We start from the raw sequence: 16,245 nt of genomic DNA on the forward strand, positions 1-16,245 counted from the left end.
AAATAAGACGTGTCTTCAACTGCTAGAATTTACAGACTCCTCTGGAAATATTTATCAGTTATCTATCCTGTAATTAGTCGATTCCAGGCAGTTTATTAGCTAACTGCTCAAATACACAAAACACTATTTCAAAAAGTGCAACATGTCATGTTTCGGGCAAACCTATATTTTGATATTGCTTGCAAGTTGTGGCCAATCACAGAGAGTGCTAGACAAGTTTTCAAGAAATCTTTTCAGTAGCAGCTCAACATCAGTCTGCGAGCCTAAAGGATGTGAATCCAGTTTGATTGTCCATTAATCTTATGTTTGAGATTATCTCTGTGGTGGATCTCTAGCAATAGATGTTTCACTAAAAAAGAACATCTTGAAGTCTCAAGCCCCCGAAAGCTACACACCACTCTCCAATGTAGCTTTCCTTAATAAACTTTTGGAAAGAACAGCCTTTAGCCAGTTCTGGGAATTCATAGAAGAAACCAAACAATTTTCACATTGGCAAACAGGTTTCTGCCTAAGAGAAGGACCGAATCTGCCCTAATCACAATTTAAGATTACCTAAAAACATAGTTGACAAAAATGGTGTAGCTGTATTACTACTTCTGGAGCTTTGGGCATCTTTTGACATAATGCACCATGACACATTTTTTCTTAGACTGATAGAAGTCGGTATAGATAGTCACACTCTAAACTGGACTTCCTCTTACATAAACATTTGATTATACCAGATTCACACAATGTATTTTTCTTCAAATACTTGCTGCATAAAAACACGAGTTCCACAAGGATCTATCATCCCAATTACACTTTTTAACATATACAGGAAACTACTGCTCAATCTTATCAGCAGCTCCAAACTCATCTACTACAACTATGCATACAATACATAATTTGTAAACTAGAGAAGACTAAAGACATAGGAACATCAAACCTTGACACCTACCCCAGACCAATAGATCAACAGATGATGTGCAACCATTTGAAGGCAGATGCTGCAAAAACTGAAATACTGAACTGTGATGAATGGTAAAATTATGACCCTATAACTTTCCGGCCAGAGGAACGGGACCCCAACAAAAATAGCTACAAGTGTAAAAAATCTCAGAATCGTCTTTGACTCTACACTTTTATGAAACTCAAGTGCACAGGAGACATCTTTCTGTCTCTTGGATTTCCTCAAACGTGTAAGCAACTTTATCACCCATCCTCTTAAAACTTGACTACGCTAGAGGACTATACCACAGCATTCCACTCTCAACCACCAGAAGGTTAAAAAAAATCAAAAAGTCAGCAACAAGACTTCTACTAAATATAAATATACAAACCCACAGCTATCTCGTCCTGAAGGTTCTCTACTAGCTCCCAAGTGCAAAAGATTATCTTCAAACTACTGTGCATCATACACAGAGCTAATAATGGCAAAGGTCCAAAAATAATTTAAGCAAAAATCACAAAATACTCCCAATCCAGGAAATTATTTTACAGACTGGCACCGCGCTTACTAATTCCTGCTTACAGGTAGAAAATCATTGGTACCATTATTTTCTCCATGAAAAGGAAAAGCTATGGAATTAACAACCTGAAAAGAACAGAGCCACTGAAAATCACTTAAGACTTCAGAATGCTGGTTAACACCTGGTAATTCCCAATGTGATCTAACAAAGAATCCACACATTCTCATTTTCTGCCTCCAGATATTTACCCTGCAGCACCCTCTAACATCAAAGGAGTTCTATATCAGCCAAAACTATTTACTGCTACTATATAAGGGAGAACCACATCTGCCTAGAAACTTACCACCATGCATCTGTCTGAAACTAACACGCAATCGAATAATTCTGTGTTACCCCAGAGGCTGCCCTTCCTCAAAATCTTACCAGACAAACTTAAAAGATCAGCGATCCGGGCATATCACGTAACTCAATGCCCCATATTTAAAAAATAGTACAAAATGAAACAATTTCAACAATGTTTAATATCTCTTTAAAAAACGGGAAAACTTTAACACCACCATCACCTACAGCGAAATGGAACACCTAGGAAGCAACAACTTGTTTCACCTGCCCCCAGGTAATCAACTTTTAATCTTTCTTTCTAATCTACTTCCCTAGATTGCATACTATCTCAATATTTCCAAAAAATCATTCAACAAAAATTAACCTGATTTATAGCGAGGGCTTATTCTCTCCCCAGTCTTAACTTATTCTTACACACACTTCTGTGCCTGTAATGGTGCCTTACTATAAACCCTACTTTAGCACATGCCTGCCACCAAACTCTCTACTAGACTTCAGTAAACTAAGCAAAACCCTCCTTACAAATCATACATTTTTTTTCTCAGTAGCCATTCTTGCCTACCTAGCTTGTTCTAAATTATCAACTCATCACACTGCCATATAACACAATTTCTTGTTCTGTGAAACCTCTCACAATAAGAACCACTGAGTTAACCACTAGCTTGGGTTACAGAGTAGCATGCTACCCACTGTAAAGAACATTTACTTCGCCTGGGGTAATAAGAGCTATATAAAAACATTTACAGTTAAGATGCTTCTCCTCATTGAAGGGAATACTAAACAGTCAATTGACTCGTGATTTAAATGTAATGGGAACTCACTATCTCGAAATTTAAAAGGATGTCCGTGGTTCTGTCTGGAAATACAAGCTTTCAAAAGTAGAACTTAAAAAATTATCAATTTTTAGATTCAAAAATAAAGATCATATAATGTGCAAAATACAAAAATGTTGACCTGCTAATTCCTAAATCAGGTTCAATTCCAGTGCAACTTTTTTAAAGGCACGAAAACCATATTACAGAAGAAAACTGTACATTCACACGGATTACCTTTCTTGCTTTGAAAAAGATAGCCATGTCATCATGTGTTGCAACTCCCAGTAAAACAATATCGAACGTTTATAGATCTTTATAAAGCCGAGAACTCGTATAACAGCTTTATGATAATCCCATGGTTAAAACTGATTTCAGCACGTTGTGACTGGTAGGCACTCTCGGATGAAAATAAAAAAACTTGTCATTTCCACGTGAAGATATATTGGGCCTGATTCACACAGCTTTTCCTATTTGTAGGGGATAACTGCTGACAACCAATTACAGTGTAAATTGTTTGCTGTTGTCCTTTAATCACGGTTGAATTGGCAAGTCACTGTGAGATGTCTGTGCGATTGCGTTTTATGTGCGGTGTTTTAGCACTTTGTGCTGTCTCTACAATTAAAGCATCTTGTCTGATTTGAATTAAAAGCGTGGAATACGTTTCCGTCGCTTTAGAACAACCCTACCTCCTTGAGCGAAATTAATAACGATTTCTCAAAACGATAACTAGGAAATCCGCTAATCATCGGGGGAGACAAGGCCAGATCAATTTACATTAACATCTGTAAAAATATTGGTAACGTACAGTCTCAAATGTTCTTCCGTGTTGTGTGTTTTTTTTTTTTTGTTAATACACACTGCCTGAACTATGAATTTTAAAATAAAATAGCAAATAAGGCAAAACCCTGGAGAGCTTTTGTTGTATACATAGTTCAAATTACAGGCATGCTGCAGACAATTAATTACAAAGAGAGTGTCTGAATACCTCATATGATGACAAGAAAGCAACCAAGAGATAGTAAACCGAAGCAGGTGTTCCAATAACAAACTTGGGTACGTTAAAAAAGCACCCAGGAGACCCCTTCGAGGAAACGCAGAAAAGATCCAATACAGCTCATCTTGGAGTATACTTCATATTTGAAGGTGATTCAACCAAAAGCCACATCCTGCTTTAACGCATCAGTACAGCCCCTGAAAACAACCCAGGCCACACAGCACTGAACGCGTGTGCCTTTGAGTTCGGTGCTCTTTCTGTCTCGGATTTGTGATGTCAGCTGTCCCTATCGGCCTGGTGTCGCTGCATTGCTCGAGGTTTGCAAATAAACCCAGGCCTCCTCCTACGATGGATCCCAGAGCTCAATGCAAAAGCGTAATTCAATTTGGTGAAAACTGCCAGTACGTAATGCATTAGCAACACGGTCAAACCAGCTGCTTCCCGCCGAATACAGAACGACTGCGTTTAATTAGAAAGAAGTACTGCCAACCCGCCCCCACAACCGATACGGCTTGTAGAAAAAGAGCAGTTTTTATCAATGATACTCCGTGTCATAAATGTTTACTATTTTAACCGGGATGCAAGTTAGTCGTGTGGCCTATCGAAGTCTCTCCTAATAACCCGGTGGGACTGCCTTTTTTAAAGTAAACCTTTTGGTCAGGAACTGCAATGGTGTCTGGGCGTCATTGCAACCGATGTCTGGACTCAGTACATCTTATGCTGCGAAGGGACTTCTCTGCAATGACTCTTGCCACAGGGGTCAATGATGCAGGGTTCATACTGTTGTGGTTTGTGCTAAAGGGGTCTCCGCCTCAGGGTCCCATGCTGGGGGCATCCATGCCGTGGAGGCCAATAGTGTAAGAAAAATACTGCAGTGGTCCATGCCATGCTGGTACATGCTGCAGGAGTTCACTCTGCAGAGGCCTGCGTTGTGGACATTCATGCTACAGGAGCCAATGTTGCAGGCCGATACTGCGGGGGCTTATTCCTGGGTGGTAGATACTGCAGAGATCCACGCTGCAGGGCCCCATCCTGCATGCTCCATAATTATGGGGTCCAGATACATGCTCTAGTACACATATCAAGACCCATGCTTCCGAGCCCATGCTTTAAAAGTCCATGATGCATAGGCCAACATTGCAAGGGTCCCTTTTGCAGAGGGTCCCTGCCGAGAGATACAGGCTAAAGGAGTCCATGCTGCCAGAGTCTATGCAGCAGGACTTATGACGGAGGATCAGTACTGTGTATGCTTTTTTAGCAGTGGCACATGCTTCAAGAGTCCATCCTGTAGGAAGCTGGACTGGTGTGTGGTGGACACCTATGGTGTTATCACCCTATACCATGTATCCCCTATTAGTGAAGTGTAGGCAGTGTCTAGGAAGCCAGGGCTCTCTAGAGGTAGCTGTGGATGAGTAGCCAAGACTTATCTAGGAGACATGCAAAGCTTATGCAATACACTGTAGCCACCCAGCACTATAACACAGAACCACAGAGTATTACAAAAATAAAGGTATGTTATTATGGTAACACAATACTAGAATACTGAATAGGCAATCTTCTCAACTGGAGATAAGTAAACACACTATTATATACACATTAGCAATCAGTGAAGAGCATAGAAAGCAATAAGCATTGGCAAAAGTATAGGTAAACAGGGAGCCCCAGGGGAGGGCCAAACCATATACTAAAAAAGCGGAATGTGAAAGGCAGTCCCCCACCCAAGGATGTGGGATCAGTAGAGGGGGGCTGGAGTAACTAGGAACCCCAAGAGGTGAGTACCAGAGTTACCCCCAGTGACCAGGAGAGCAGAGGTAAGTACCTGCTTTTTCCCAAAACCAACAGGACTTTTGAAAAGGGTTATGCAAGACCCAAACCAGACTGGAAGAACCCAAAGGCGGATCCTGACAGAAGAGAACCTGCAAGGAAGGGGACCAAGTCAAGTTCACGTTGGAGTGTCCGGTGGTGGCAGGAGCCACTACCCACCCTTCTGTGGATGCAGGACCAGGTCGACAAAGAAGGTCAGCAGTGCAGCACAGGAGATGAAGAGAGGACCCAGAAGTGATGCAAGTGATGTCCCATGTCGGCGGTCGAGATGCAGTCCATTAGTGATGCTGGAAAACAACCAACAAACCTTGGCAAATGCAAAAGATGGAGGATAAGGTTTGCAACGCTGAAGAGGACCAGCAAGGCCCAGGGGACTCAACCCAAGGAGCGGAGTCCGGGGTGACCCTCAGCAGTTGGGAGAGTCAAAGGAAGAGGAGGCAGCCCCCACAGGAAACCCACTGCAGCAAACACAGCAGTTGCGTTGAGGCCGAAACAGCATACATGAAGAGGAGTCCCACGTCGCTGGAGCATCAGGCAGGAGACTGTGCTTTGCAGGAAGGTGTGCTGGGGGCCGGGGCTACACGGAGCCTGAAGATTCCTTGGAGGAGGAGCAAACAAGCCTTGGTAGCTGCAAGAGTTGCAATGCACATGGGTACTGTTCTGCAAGGACTTACCGTCTCCGAAGTTGGACAGCTGGTAGAGAGGACCAAGTGGACCACTCCAGACCACCACCTGCAATGCAGATCCACGCAGCCGGTCATCTTTGGAGTCAGTGCCTGCAGATGCAGGGGAGTGACGCCTTCACTCCAAGGGAGATTCCTTCTTACTGTTTGTGCAGACTGAACACTCGCCTCAGAGGATGCACAGCCAGGGAAATGTTGCATTTGCTGTAAGGAGCCAGAGAAACAATGTTGCAGAGCGGAGTCATCACTGAAGTTGTAGATTGTTGGATCCTGGAGGATACAGTTGCAGTCCCAGTGGCCAGAAGATGAAGTAACCGATGCAGAGGAGTCCTGCTGGAATCTTGCATGTCGAATCTGAGGACCCTCCTAAGAGGGAGATCCTAAATAGCCCAGGAAGGGGGAATTGGTCCCCTACCAGGGGGATCACCTATCAGGAGGGGGCTGTGATGTCACCTATCTGACCTGGTCACTCAGATGCTCCAAGGGACCTCTGCCCACCTTGGATTCAAGATGGCAGACTCAAGTGGCCACCTGGAGGAGCTCTGGGCACCACCCCTAGGGTGGTGATGGACAGGGGAGTGGTCACTCCCCCTTCCTTTGTCAAGTTTCATGCCAGAGCTGGGACCTGGGGTCCCTGGACTGGTGCATACCGGTTTGTGTAAGGAGGGAACCAAATGTGCCCTTCAAAGCATACCGGTGGCTTGGAGAGGCTACCCCTCCCAAGCTATATAACACCTATTTCGAAGGTAGAGGGTGTTACCTCCCTCTCCCACAGGAAATCCTTTGTTCTGCCTTCCTCTGTCTGAGCTGGTCAAGCAGCAGAAGGGCAGAAACCTGTCTGAGGGGTGGGAGTAGCGCTGACTGCTTGGAAAACCCCAGAAGACTGGTAGGAGCAATGCTGGGTGTCCTCTAAGGAGCCCCCAGAGTGCATGGAATCATATTACCAATACCGGCAACAGTATTGCGGTTTGAATCTGACATCTTTGATACCAAACATGCCAAGGTTCTGAGTTACCATTAAGTAGCTGAACCTGTGTCCAGTACACAGGTAAAATAGCTCCCCTGCACTTACGAAGTCCAGTGCAATGGAGCTGGAGTTTGTAGGGGCACCTCTGCTTATGTAGGGGTGCCCTCACAAACTGGTACCTGCACTCGGCCCTCTGGGTTAGAAGGGCCTAACATAGGGGTAACTTACAGTGACCTGTAGTGAAAGGGTGCATGCATCTTTTCACGCAGCTGCAATGGCAGGCCTGCAGACACATTTTGCATGGGCTGCCTTGGGTGGCACAATACATGCTGCAGCCCATGGGGAACCTCTGGTGCCCCATTGCCCTGGGTACCTAAGTACCATATACTAGGGACTTATATGGTGACACTAGTGAGCCAATTGTGGGGTGTGCAAAGTCCTTAGCAACCAAGTTTAGAAGGAGAAAGCACAATCACTGTGTTCCTGGTTAGCGATATCCCAGTGAAAACAAAGCATACTGACAGCAGGCAGAGAGTGGGGGTAACCATGCCAAAAAGAGAGTACTTTCCTACACATCCTACAATGAGCCATGCAGCACTGGTCCCTGCTGCTGGAGTCCTTTCTACAATGACCCATGCTGCAGGGGTCAATGCTGTGGAATCCATCCTACTATGACCCATGCTGCAGGTGTGAGTGCCAGAGGAGTCTATCCTACAATGATCTACTCTGCAGATGTGAGTGTGTAAGTGTCCATTGTACAACAACCCCTGCTTCAGGTCTGATTGCTGCGGGACTCCATCCTACAATGACCCCTGCTGCAGGAGGATATTCTACAATAGCCAATGCTACAGGTTTGAGTGCTGAAGCAGTCCATTCTACAATGACCCATGCTGCAGTGGTCAATGCTAAGGAGTCCACCCTACAATAACCCATCCTACAGGTGTGATTGCTACAGGAGTCCACCCTGCAATGACGCATGCTGCACGGTCCATGCTGAGGAGGTCACCCTACATCGACCGATTCTGCAGATGTGAGTGATCTAGAAGTCCATCCTACAATGACCCATGCTGCAGGAGACCTTTCTACCAAGACCCATGCTGCAGTGGTCAAAGCTAAGCAGTCTATCCTACGATGACTCATGCTGCAGGTGCGAGTGCTCTGGGAGGCCATCCTTTAATGACCCATGCAGTACTGGTCTCTCCTGCAAGAGTCATTCCTACAATTACCCATGCTGCAGGGGTCCGTGCTGAGGAATCCATTCTACAATGACCCATGTTGCAGGATTCCAACCTACAATAACCCTTGCTACAGGTATGCATGATGCAGGTGTCTATCCTACAATGACCCATGCTGCAGGTGTGCATACTGCAGGAGTCCACCCAACAAAAACTCATGAGGCAGGCGTGCATGCCATCCTACAATGACCCATGCAGCAGGTGTACATAATGAAGGATCCCATCTTACAATAACTCATTCTGTAGGTGTGCATGATGCAGGGGGTCATCTTACAATGACCCATGCTGTAGGTGTGAGTGATGCAGAAGTCCATCCTACAATGACCGATGCTGCAGGAGACCTTCCTACCAAGACCCATGCTGCTGGGGTCAAAGCTCAGTAGTCTATCCCACGTTGACCCATGCTGCAGGTGCGAGTGCTGTGGGAGGCCATCCTTTAAAGACTCATGCAGTACTGGTCCCTGCTGCAGGAGTCATTCCTACAATTCCCCGTGCTGCAGGAGTCCATGCTGAGGAATCCATCCTACAATAACCCTTGCTACAGGTATGCATTATGCAGAGGTCTATCCTACAATGACCCATGCTGCAGGTGTGTGTACTGCAGGAGTCCATCCAACAATAACTCATGCGGCAGGCGTGCATGCCATCCTAAAATGACCCATGCAGCAGGTGTACATAATGAAGGATCCCATCCTACAATAACTCATGCTGCAAGTGTGCATGATGCAGGGGGTCATCCTACAGTGACCCAGGCTGCAGGAGTCCATCCTACAGTGACCCATGCTGCATGTGTGCACGCTGCAGGTGTCCATCCTATAATGACCCATGCTGCCTGTCTGCATTCTGCAGGAGTCTTTCTTACAATGACCATTGTTGCATGAGTCAATGCTGAGGAGTCCATCCTACAATGACCCCTGCTGCAGGGGCCCATACAGAGGAATCCACCCTACAAAGACCTATGCTGCCGGTGTGAATTCTGCAGGAGTCTTTCCTATAATGACCTTTGCTGCAGGGGTCCTACAATGACTCAGGCTGCAGGAGTCCATCCTGCAATGACCCATGCTGCAAGTGTTCATGCTGGAGGGATCCATCCTTCAATAACCCCTATTGCAAGAGTTTATCCTACAATAGCCAATGCGGAAGGTGTGCAATCTGCAGGGGTCCATCCTACAATGACCAAAGATGCTAGTCTACATTCTGCAGGAGTCTTTCCTACAATTACCCTTGTTGCAGGAGTCCATGCTGAGGAGTCCATTCTACAATGACCCCTACTGCAGGGGTCCATACTGAGGAATCCATCCTACAATGACCGTTGCTGCAGGTGTGAATGCTGCAGGAGTATTTTCTTTAATAGCCTGTGCTGATTGGGCCCATGCTTCTCCTAAAATGATCTATGATGAAGGGGCCAATGCAGCAGGAGTTCATCCTACAATGACCACATGCTGCAGAGGTCCATGCTGCAATCACAACTCATATAGGGGGGCATATTTTAGAGCCCATGTTCTGGAGCTCCTTAATAAAGAGGCACTTGTTTCAAGGAGAGAGTTTGAAACTGCAGGGTTACATGTTGCATGGAAACTATTGAAACAGAAGCCCAGGGGCATATGTTGCAGAGACCCACGGTATAGGGGCCTAAGCTTGCCGGGTCTATATCAAAGGTATACATGCTACAGAAGCCCTGCCAGGGCCCATATTGCAGGGGTCTATACTGCAACGACCCCTACTGGCGTTGCCCAGTGTGTAAGGGTCCAAGTTGTAAGAGTCCTACAAAGGTTCTAGTAATTTGGACTATATGGGACTTTTTTCCCCTTCCCTTGTGGACACTATAAAATTATCCGAAGTTGCCATATACTGCTGCCGTTGCACATATTAAGCCCCTTGTTATAAATACGGTGTCGGTTTAAAACACATTTGACAACATGTCCTTATTATGTTGCAACAGTCTTCTGTTGACACTCTTGTTTTGGACTCGAGAAGTCACCGTGGAAATGTGCTATGAATTATAGAAACCTGTCCCCCGTCAGCAGCGTCAGACCAGTGATCCAGAAGATAAAGGCCCTTGTGGCTGAGTATTAGCACGAGATACCAGACCCCCAGGGTTGCGGAACGTGCTGCGCTTCCATAAATTCTCAGCTGGGAGCGCCTGGGAAACCGCACCTGGATTTTGACCTCATCCTGAGTTATTTTATTTGCAGCTAAACACTGAGAGGGAGGCTCAGAATCCGGGTGTTAGTATATTAAGACGTCAGAACAGAACGGTGACACGCTCGGTACAAATACACAGAGCTGCCAGGCAGGGTGAGATGAGGTGAACACGGTACGCTGGGTAGGCCTCGACGCCCCGCACACTTTATACAGGCAGGAATTATTCTCTACTAGGGTGAAAAGTGTTCCCCTAGGAAGTGTTCTCTGTCCCGGGGAGAGGTTATTCAGAGGTGCCCTGACTTAACTCAAAAACCAGGAGGAGCATGTCATCTTTCAGCACGAGGAAAGCCGCAGAGAGGTGAACCCAGAGTTAATGTCCCCAGGGCCCTACTTCTGTGTCTAGGGTCCCAGGAGAAATTTGTAACAACCACCTCTCTAAGTTTCCTTTCTTAGCGTCTCAGGCCAGGCTCGTGGCCCAAGGAGGAGGGTTCAAAGCCAGGCCTAGCAGTCTGTTTCGTCTCTGTCCCGGGACCAGGCACGTAAAGCAGGCCCCTGCAGACCCTGGGTGCAGGGGTGGTGGGCAACCCTCCAGGGCCTCCCCGTCTCTTCAACGGGGGCATATTAAGCCGAAGGCCAATGAAAATCTGGAAAGTGCAGGATACTCAGGGTCTCCTCATGCCATTCTGCTGGGGGGCTCGTCATTTTGCGTTATGCCACGGCCCGTGACCGATAATCACTGGCTGTGCACCTCTTTCTATTGTGTTTCTTCCACATATCTGCATCTGCCCCTTCAGTGGAGCAGCACTCTTTCCCCGGGGTCAATTGTCGCCACAGCGCAGAACCCACATAATAATGGACTGCCCTAGGATTACCTGCGCCCACGACCTAGTCACGTAGGCACAGCTGAGGGGCTCCATTCATAGTCAAGGGTGAGTGCCCCACTCCACATGGGGAGGTCCATTCACCGCGCGGCGTCATTGCACCCACTCACAGAGCAAATCCCCACGCACAGCCCTGCTTTAGTGTTCCTAGTCCAACTGTGAACTTCTACCCACAGTCCAGCGACATTGCCCCAGTAGCCAGGAGACGAGGTCCATTAACTCAGTGCCCTCACAAATCTATCCCAGAGGGTAGACCTTCAGACACCATTTCGAGGTGCCTCCATTCGCAGCCAACCTCAGACACTTTTCTCAGAAAAAAAAACTCTACTCGTAGCCCGACATCCCTACTAATTCCCCAAGAGAGTTCCCTTCATACCAGGTATCTTACCCATGTCTCCTCCCAGCTCCCGGGACCCCATTACTAGTCCACCTAACTGTCCTTTTCTTCTCAGGGGAGCTCTGTTCCCACCACGACCTCACTATATAGGTCGCAAGGGGTGTTCCAGCCACAACCTCCATCTCTGGCTGTCACCCAATTCAGCTCCATTCACAACCTGGGCCAAATCCCCCCAGTAGCCCCCCCCCCCCCCGGCTGCTGCTGTCTTTTGGGGAGCATCACTTATCGCCCTGCCACGCTCCCATTTATCCTTAGAGGAGCTTAATCCCCAGTCCTTCGCGGAAGCTCTATTCCTAGCCCGGTCTCACAGCCCCATTCACCATAGGAGCTGCATTCATAATCCACCCTGCTTCATGTTATCCACGAGGTCTTTTCCTCGCAGGCCTCGCTGCACCTGCCCAGGGGGGAGTTTCACTTCTACTGCTGCCTCGCTGCCGCTGTCCCAGGGCATTACATAAAATGTCTTATGCTAATTACTTTGGCTAAACAAAAAAAAAAAAAACGTCCACTTGACTTATTCACTCGCGTACACACCCTTAGCGGTAGTATATTAGGCTAAAAAACGCTCGAATGAAGCATTGTATTTTTGAGCGTTAATATATCCCGGTTCAGATCTGAGGAAGGGTATCGCTAGTTCATAACCAGGCCTCGCTGTCCCTGTTCCTAGTGAAGTTTACTCCAGTCTTTTTCTGGATATGGGCTTCACCCCTGTCCGGCCTCCCTGCCATTGACGGGGGGTGGGGGGTTGTACTCTTTGGGGCATATTTATACTCCGTTTGCGCCGAATTAGCGTCGTTTTTTTCGACGCAAATTCGGCGCAAAACTAACGCCATATTTATACTTTGGCGTTAGACGCGTCTAGCGCCAAAGTATGGGCAAATAAAGTCATTTTTTTGCGTGAACGCCTTCCTTGCGTTAATGAGATGCAAGGAAGGCGTTCCCGTCTAAAAAAATGACGGCGACGCAAATGCGTCGTATTTATACTCCCGGGCAAAAATCACGCCCGGGAGTGGTCGGGTCAAAAAACCCCGCATTTGCGCCACTTTTTAACGCCTGGGTCAGAGTAGGCGTTAAGGTGCCTGTGGGCTCAAAATGAGCCCACAGGTGCCCTCCCCTGCCCCCAGGGACCCCCCCTGCCACCCTTGCCCACCCCAGAGGACACCCAAGGATGGAGGGACCCATCCCAGGGACATTCAGGTAAGTTCAGGTAAGTATAATTATTATTTTTTTGGGTGGCATAGGGGGGCCTTATTTGTGCCCCCCTACATGCCACTATGCCCAATGACCATGCCCAGGGGACAGAAGTCCCCTGGGCATGGCCATTGGGAAAGGTGGCATGACTCCTGTCTTTACTAAGACAGGAGTCATGTAAATGGCGTCTGGGCGTCGTTTAAAATGGCGCAAATCGGGTTAAGACGATTTTTTTGCATCAACCTGACTTGCGCCATTTTTAAGAAGCCCTAACGCCATTTTTCCCTACGCCGGCGCTGCCTGGTGTACGTGGTTTTTTTCCACGCACACCAGGCAGCGCCGGTCTGATTGCGCCGGCTAACGCCATTCAATAAATACGGCGCCGGCATGGTGCTTCAGAATGGCGTTAGCCGGCGCAAACATTTTTGACGCTAAACTGCGTTAGCGCAGTTTAGCGTCAAAAAGTATAAATACGGGCCTTTATTCCTAGGCTGTCGTTGCTCATGTCTTAAGTGACGCTTCATCCCCAACCGAGCCTCGCTGCTCCATTCCTCTGGAACTTAACTTGGCTTCACTGCCCTTGACCCAAATGAGCTTGCTTCATTCCTAATTCGCCCCGCTGCACCTGTACCTGGGGTACCTTACCTCAGCGCAACTGCCTTTTTCCACAGGGGAACTTCACTTCGAGTCCCGGCTGGCTTCACCTGACTTCAAGAGTGTTTACCTAAATCCCACCTCCCCTACCCCGAGAAAGGTCCCACTGTCTCTCTGCCAGGCCTCTGTCCATGCTCTCACATTCTCACCACAACACTTACAGTCGTGAGAACTTTACTAGCTGCTCTCAGCGCTGCACATTGCTCTCAGCGCTGCACATTTTGCAGTCGGATCAGATGAAAACACCAGCCCAGCCGCTCATGTTCCAGCAGCCACTGCCCTCCCTCTGGTGATCATAATAAATGATCGGCTTCTGTTTTCTCCAGTCTGCTCTCCATGGGACTGAGGCGAGCTTCTCTGGCGCCCTCCCCCAGGTGAGCGTGTGCAGCTCAGCTGCTACTGCTGCAGTTCCCCTGCACCATCCCGAGTCTCAGGGGACACCACGGAGACCACATGCCAATGCACGGCGCTTAAACGTTCTTTCCAATCCTCTCTGGAGATGCAGTGTCACAGAAGCACAATATACACACATTGTATTTGCCAAGTTAACCGGACACAATGCTGGAGTACGGATAATGTACACAAACACACTGCAGTGCCCGTGCACTGCGCACACTTAAAGGCACGAGCCAACCTCTGCAGCACACGCGCTGGCGCCTTACTTTTCTGGCTCGAATAGCCCGGGTAGTAGCCATAGTAGCCGGTGATCCGCAGGATCCGGTCCTCGATGGTAGCCACCCCGTTAGGGGCTGCTTTGATATCCATAGAACAGGAGGTTCAGCGAGAGACCGGTGCAGCCCTCCTCCCGTACAGCTCTCCCTCCTCAGTGTGCAGCTCGCCGCACTCCCACCTGCTCCGGTTCCCCTCGCGGCGTTGGGGCGCTGATACCCTGCCTCTGCGGCACTCGGGCTCCGGGTCCTCACCGCAGCTGCTGCTCCTGATCCTGCAGCTCTATTGGTCGTGCAGTCCTTTCTGCTACTGCTACACGCACAGCCTGGTCCCGGTCCGCCTTCAGACTGTCGCTATCTGTGCAACACACTATCTGCTCCTGCAGCACTTGAGTTCCTGCAGCACGTGCTGCTCCTGTAGCTCCAGGGCTTCTGGCCCTGTCACCCTGGAGCACTGACTGCTCCTGGCTCAGCAGCACTTACTGCCCGTGCTGTCCGGTGGTTTCTGGTCCTGCAGCACTGGGGCTTCTGGCCCTGAAGCAGGAGGTCCTGTCCTGAAGTGCTGACTGCTATTGGCTCAACAGCAGTTTTATCTTGTGCAGCAACGGGCCTCCTGGTTCATCAGCATCGACTGTTGCTGGTCCTGCAGCACTGGGGCTCTCTGGTCCTATTGCAGCACTGACGGGTCCTGGTTCTCTCGAAGGTGGGGTGCCTGGTCCTGTATCACACATTGGCTGCTCCTGTCTGGTGCTTTCGGTCCCCTGGCAGCCCTCTCACTCTCTCTCTGCTCCTCTGTTGCAGACGGCCCAGTCCCTCCTCACACATTCCTCAACTGCCCGCCGTGGCTTCTGTGCTGATGAGCGGCATTTCCAGGCCGCCACCGTCAGACCTGGGGGGCGCAACACCCCCGAGCGTGTCCTTGAATGGGCTCAGTCCTCCGACAGCAGACGAACTGCCAGGAAGCGAGTGCGCAGCACTCTTGCCTAGAAAGGACCTACAACCACATGCTCTCAAGGAACAGTGTGAGGGCTCGGAGTATGTGTACACATATCCCCGTCATCTCAGCAGTGATAGGAGGATAGGGAAATATGCTTGGAAAAATACAATAAATAACAAACGTACCAGGTGAGATTTGTGATTGGTTTAACTATTTAATATAACTTGGCTGAACATCCAGTAACCTCATAGCATTATTCACTGTAGAGCCTGAATTAAGCCATTCTATATCCCGGGATGCTACAAATATGCTGGCAAGGCAGACGATAAGTACGCAATGGTGGCTAAATTGTGTGAAAAGAACAGGGAAATGATTCGGCACACCATTGCAATTTCTGTGGCAGTGTTCTTTCACTATTTTGACGTTTTAAAACATATCATACAGCAGATATAGGCTTATGTGGCAAATGTTGTTAATGTAAATTCATAGTTATGCAGAAGTACCATGGGCACAGGATCACATGATTACAATAGCCACACTTTAACAAACATTAAAAAGTTTGGGCACATGTTCTACCTTATTTGCACCAGTTTAATACCTGAAAACAGCAATCATCATCTGAAAAGAGGCCTGCTACAGTGCATCCCTATGTTTTACCCTTTTAATTACTTGGCTTTAGAAACTTTCAATTCGTTTGAAATATATATATATATATATATATATATATATATATATATATATATATATATATACATATATATTGTTGCAATATGCAGATTAAGTAGCAGGCGATGTATAATAATAGAAGTGCTATGATTTAACAAGAGCAACTCCTCAATACCAAGTGGCCAGGGTTAAAAACTAAAATTCAGAAACCCTCACCAGTGTACCTCAAATTAACCTCTCATTGAGCATCCACTCACCAGTAACATATTGATATGATTCAAAAAGCCACTGAATGAATCATGTACAAAAACTATACTCTTACCACACAGATAGATAAGACATGTATAGATATGTATAAATTGAAGGTCCCAAAGAAGGTGGACACTAATAGTTCTCTC

At 47.6% G+C, this 16,245-nt stretch overlaps 1 protein-coding gene across 1 annotated transcript in view; it reads right to left on the reverse strand.

Annotated features, from left to right (window-relative positions):
* SLC35F4 (solute carrier family 35 member F4) overlaps window positions 1–15,096 on the reverse strand; it is a 620,276-nt gene extending 605,180 nt beyond the window's left edge. The window contains exon 1 of the mRNA XM_069205978.1: window positions 14,239–15,096. Within this exon, the coding sequence (XP_069062079.1) occupies window positions 14,239–14,341 (103 nt within the window). The 5' untranslated portion in view covers window positions 14,342–15,096. The remainder of the gene's footprint in view (window positions 1–14,238) is intronic.
* Window positions 15,097–16,245: the final 1,149 nt, after the last annotated feature.

Source organism: Pleurodeles waltl, chromosome 9 (genome assembly GCF_031143425.1).
Source record: "Pleurodeles waltl isolate 20211129_DDA chromosome 9, aPleWal1.hap1.20221129, whole genome shotgun sequence".
Lineage (NCBI taxonomy): Eukaryota > Metazoa > Chordata > Amphibia > Caudata > Salamandridae > Pleurodeles > Pleurodeles waltl.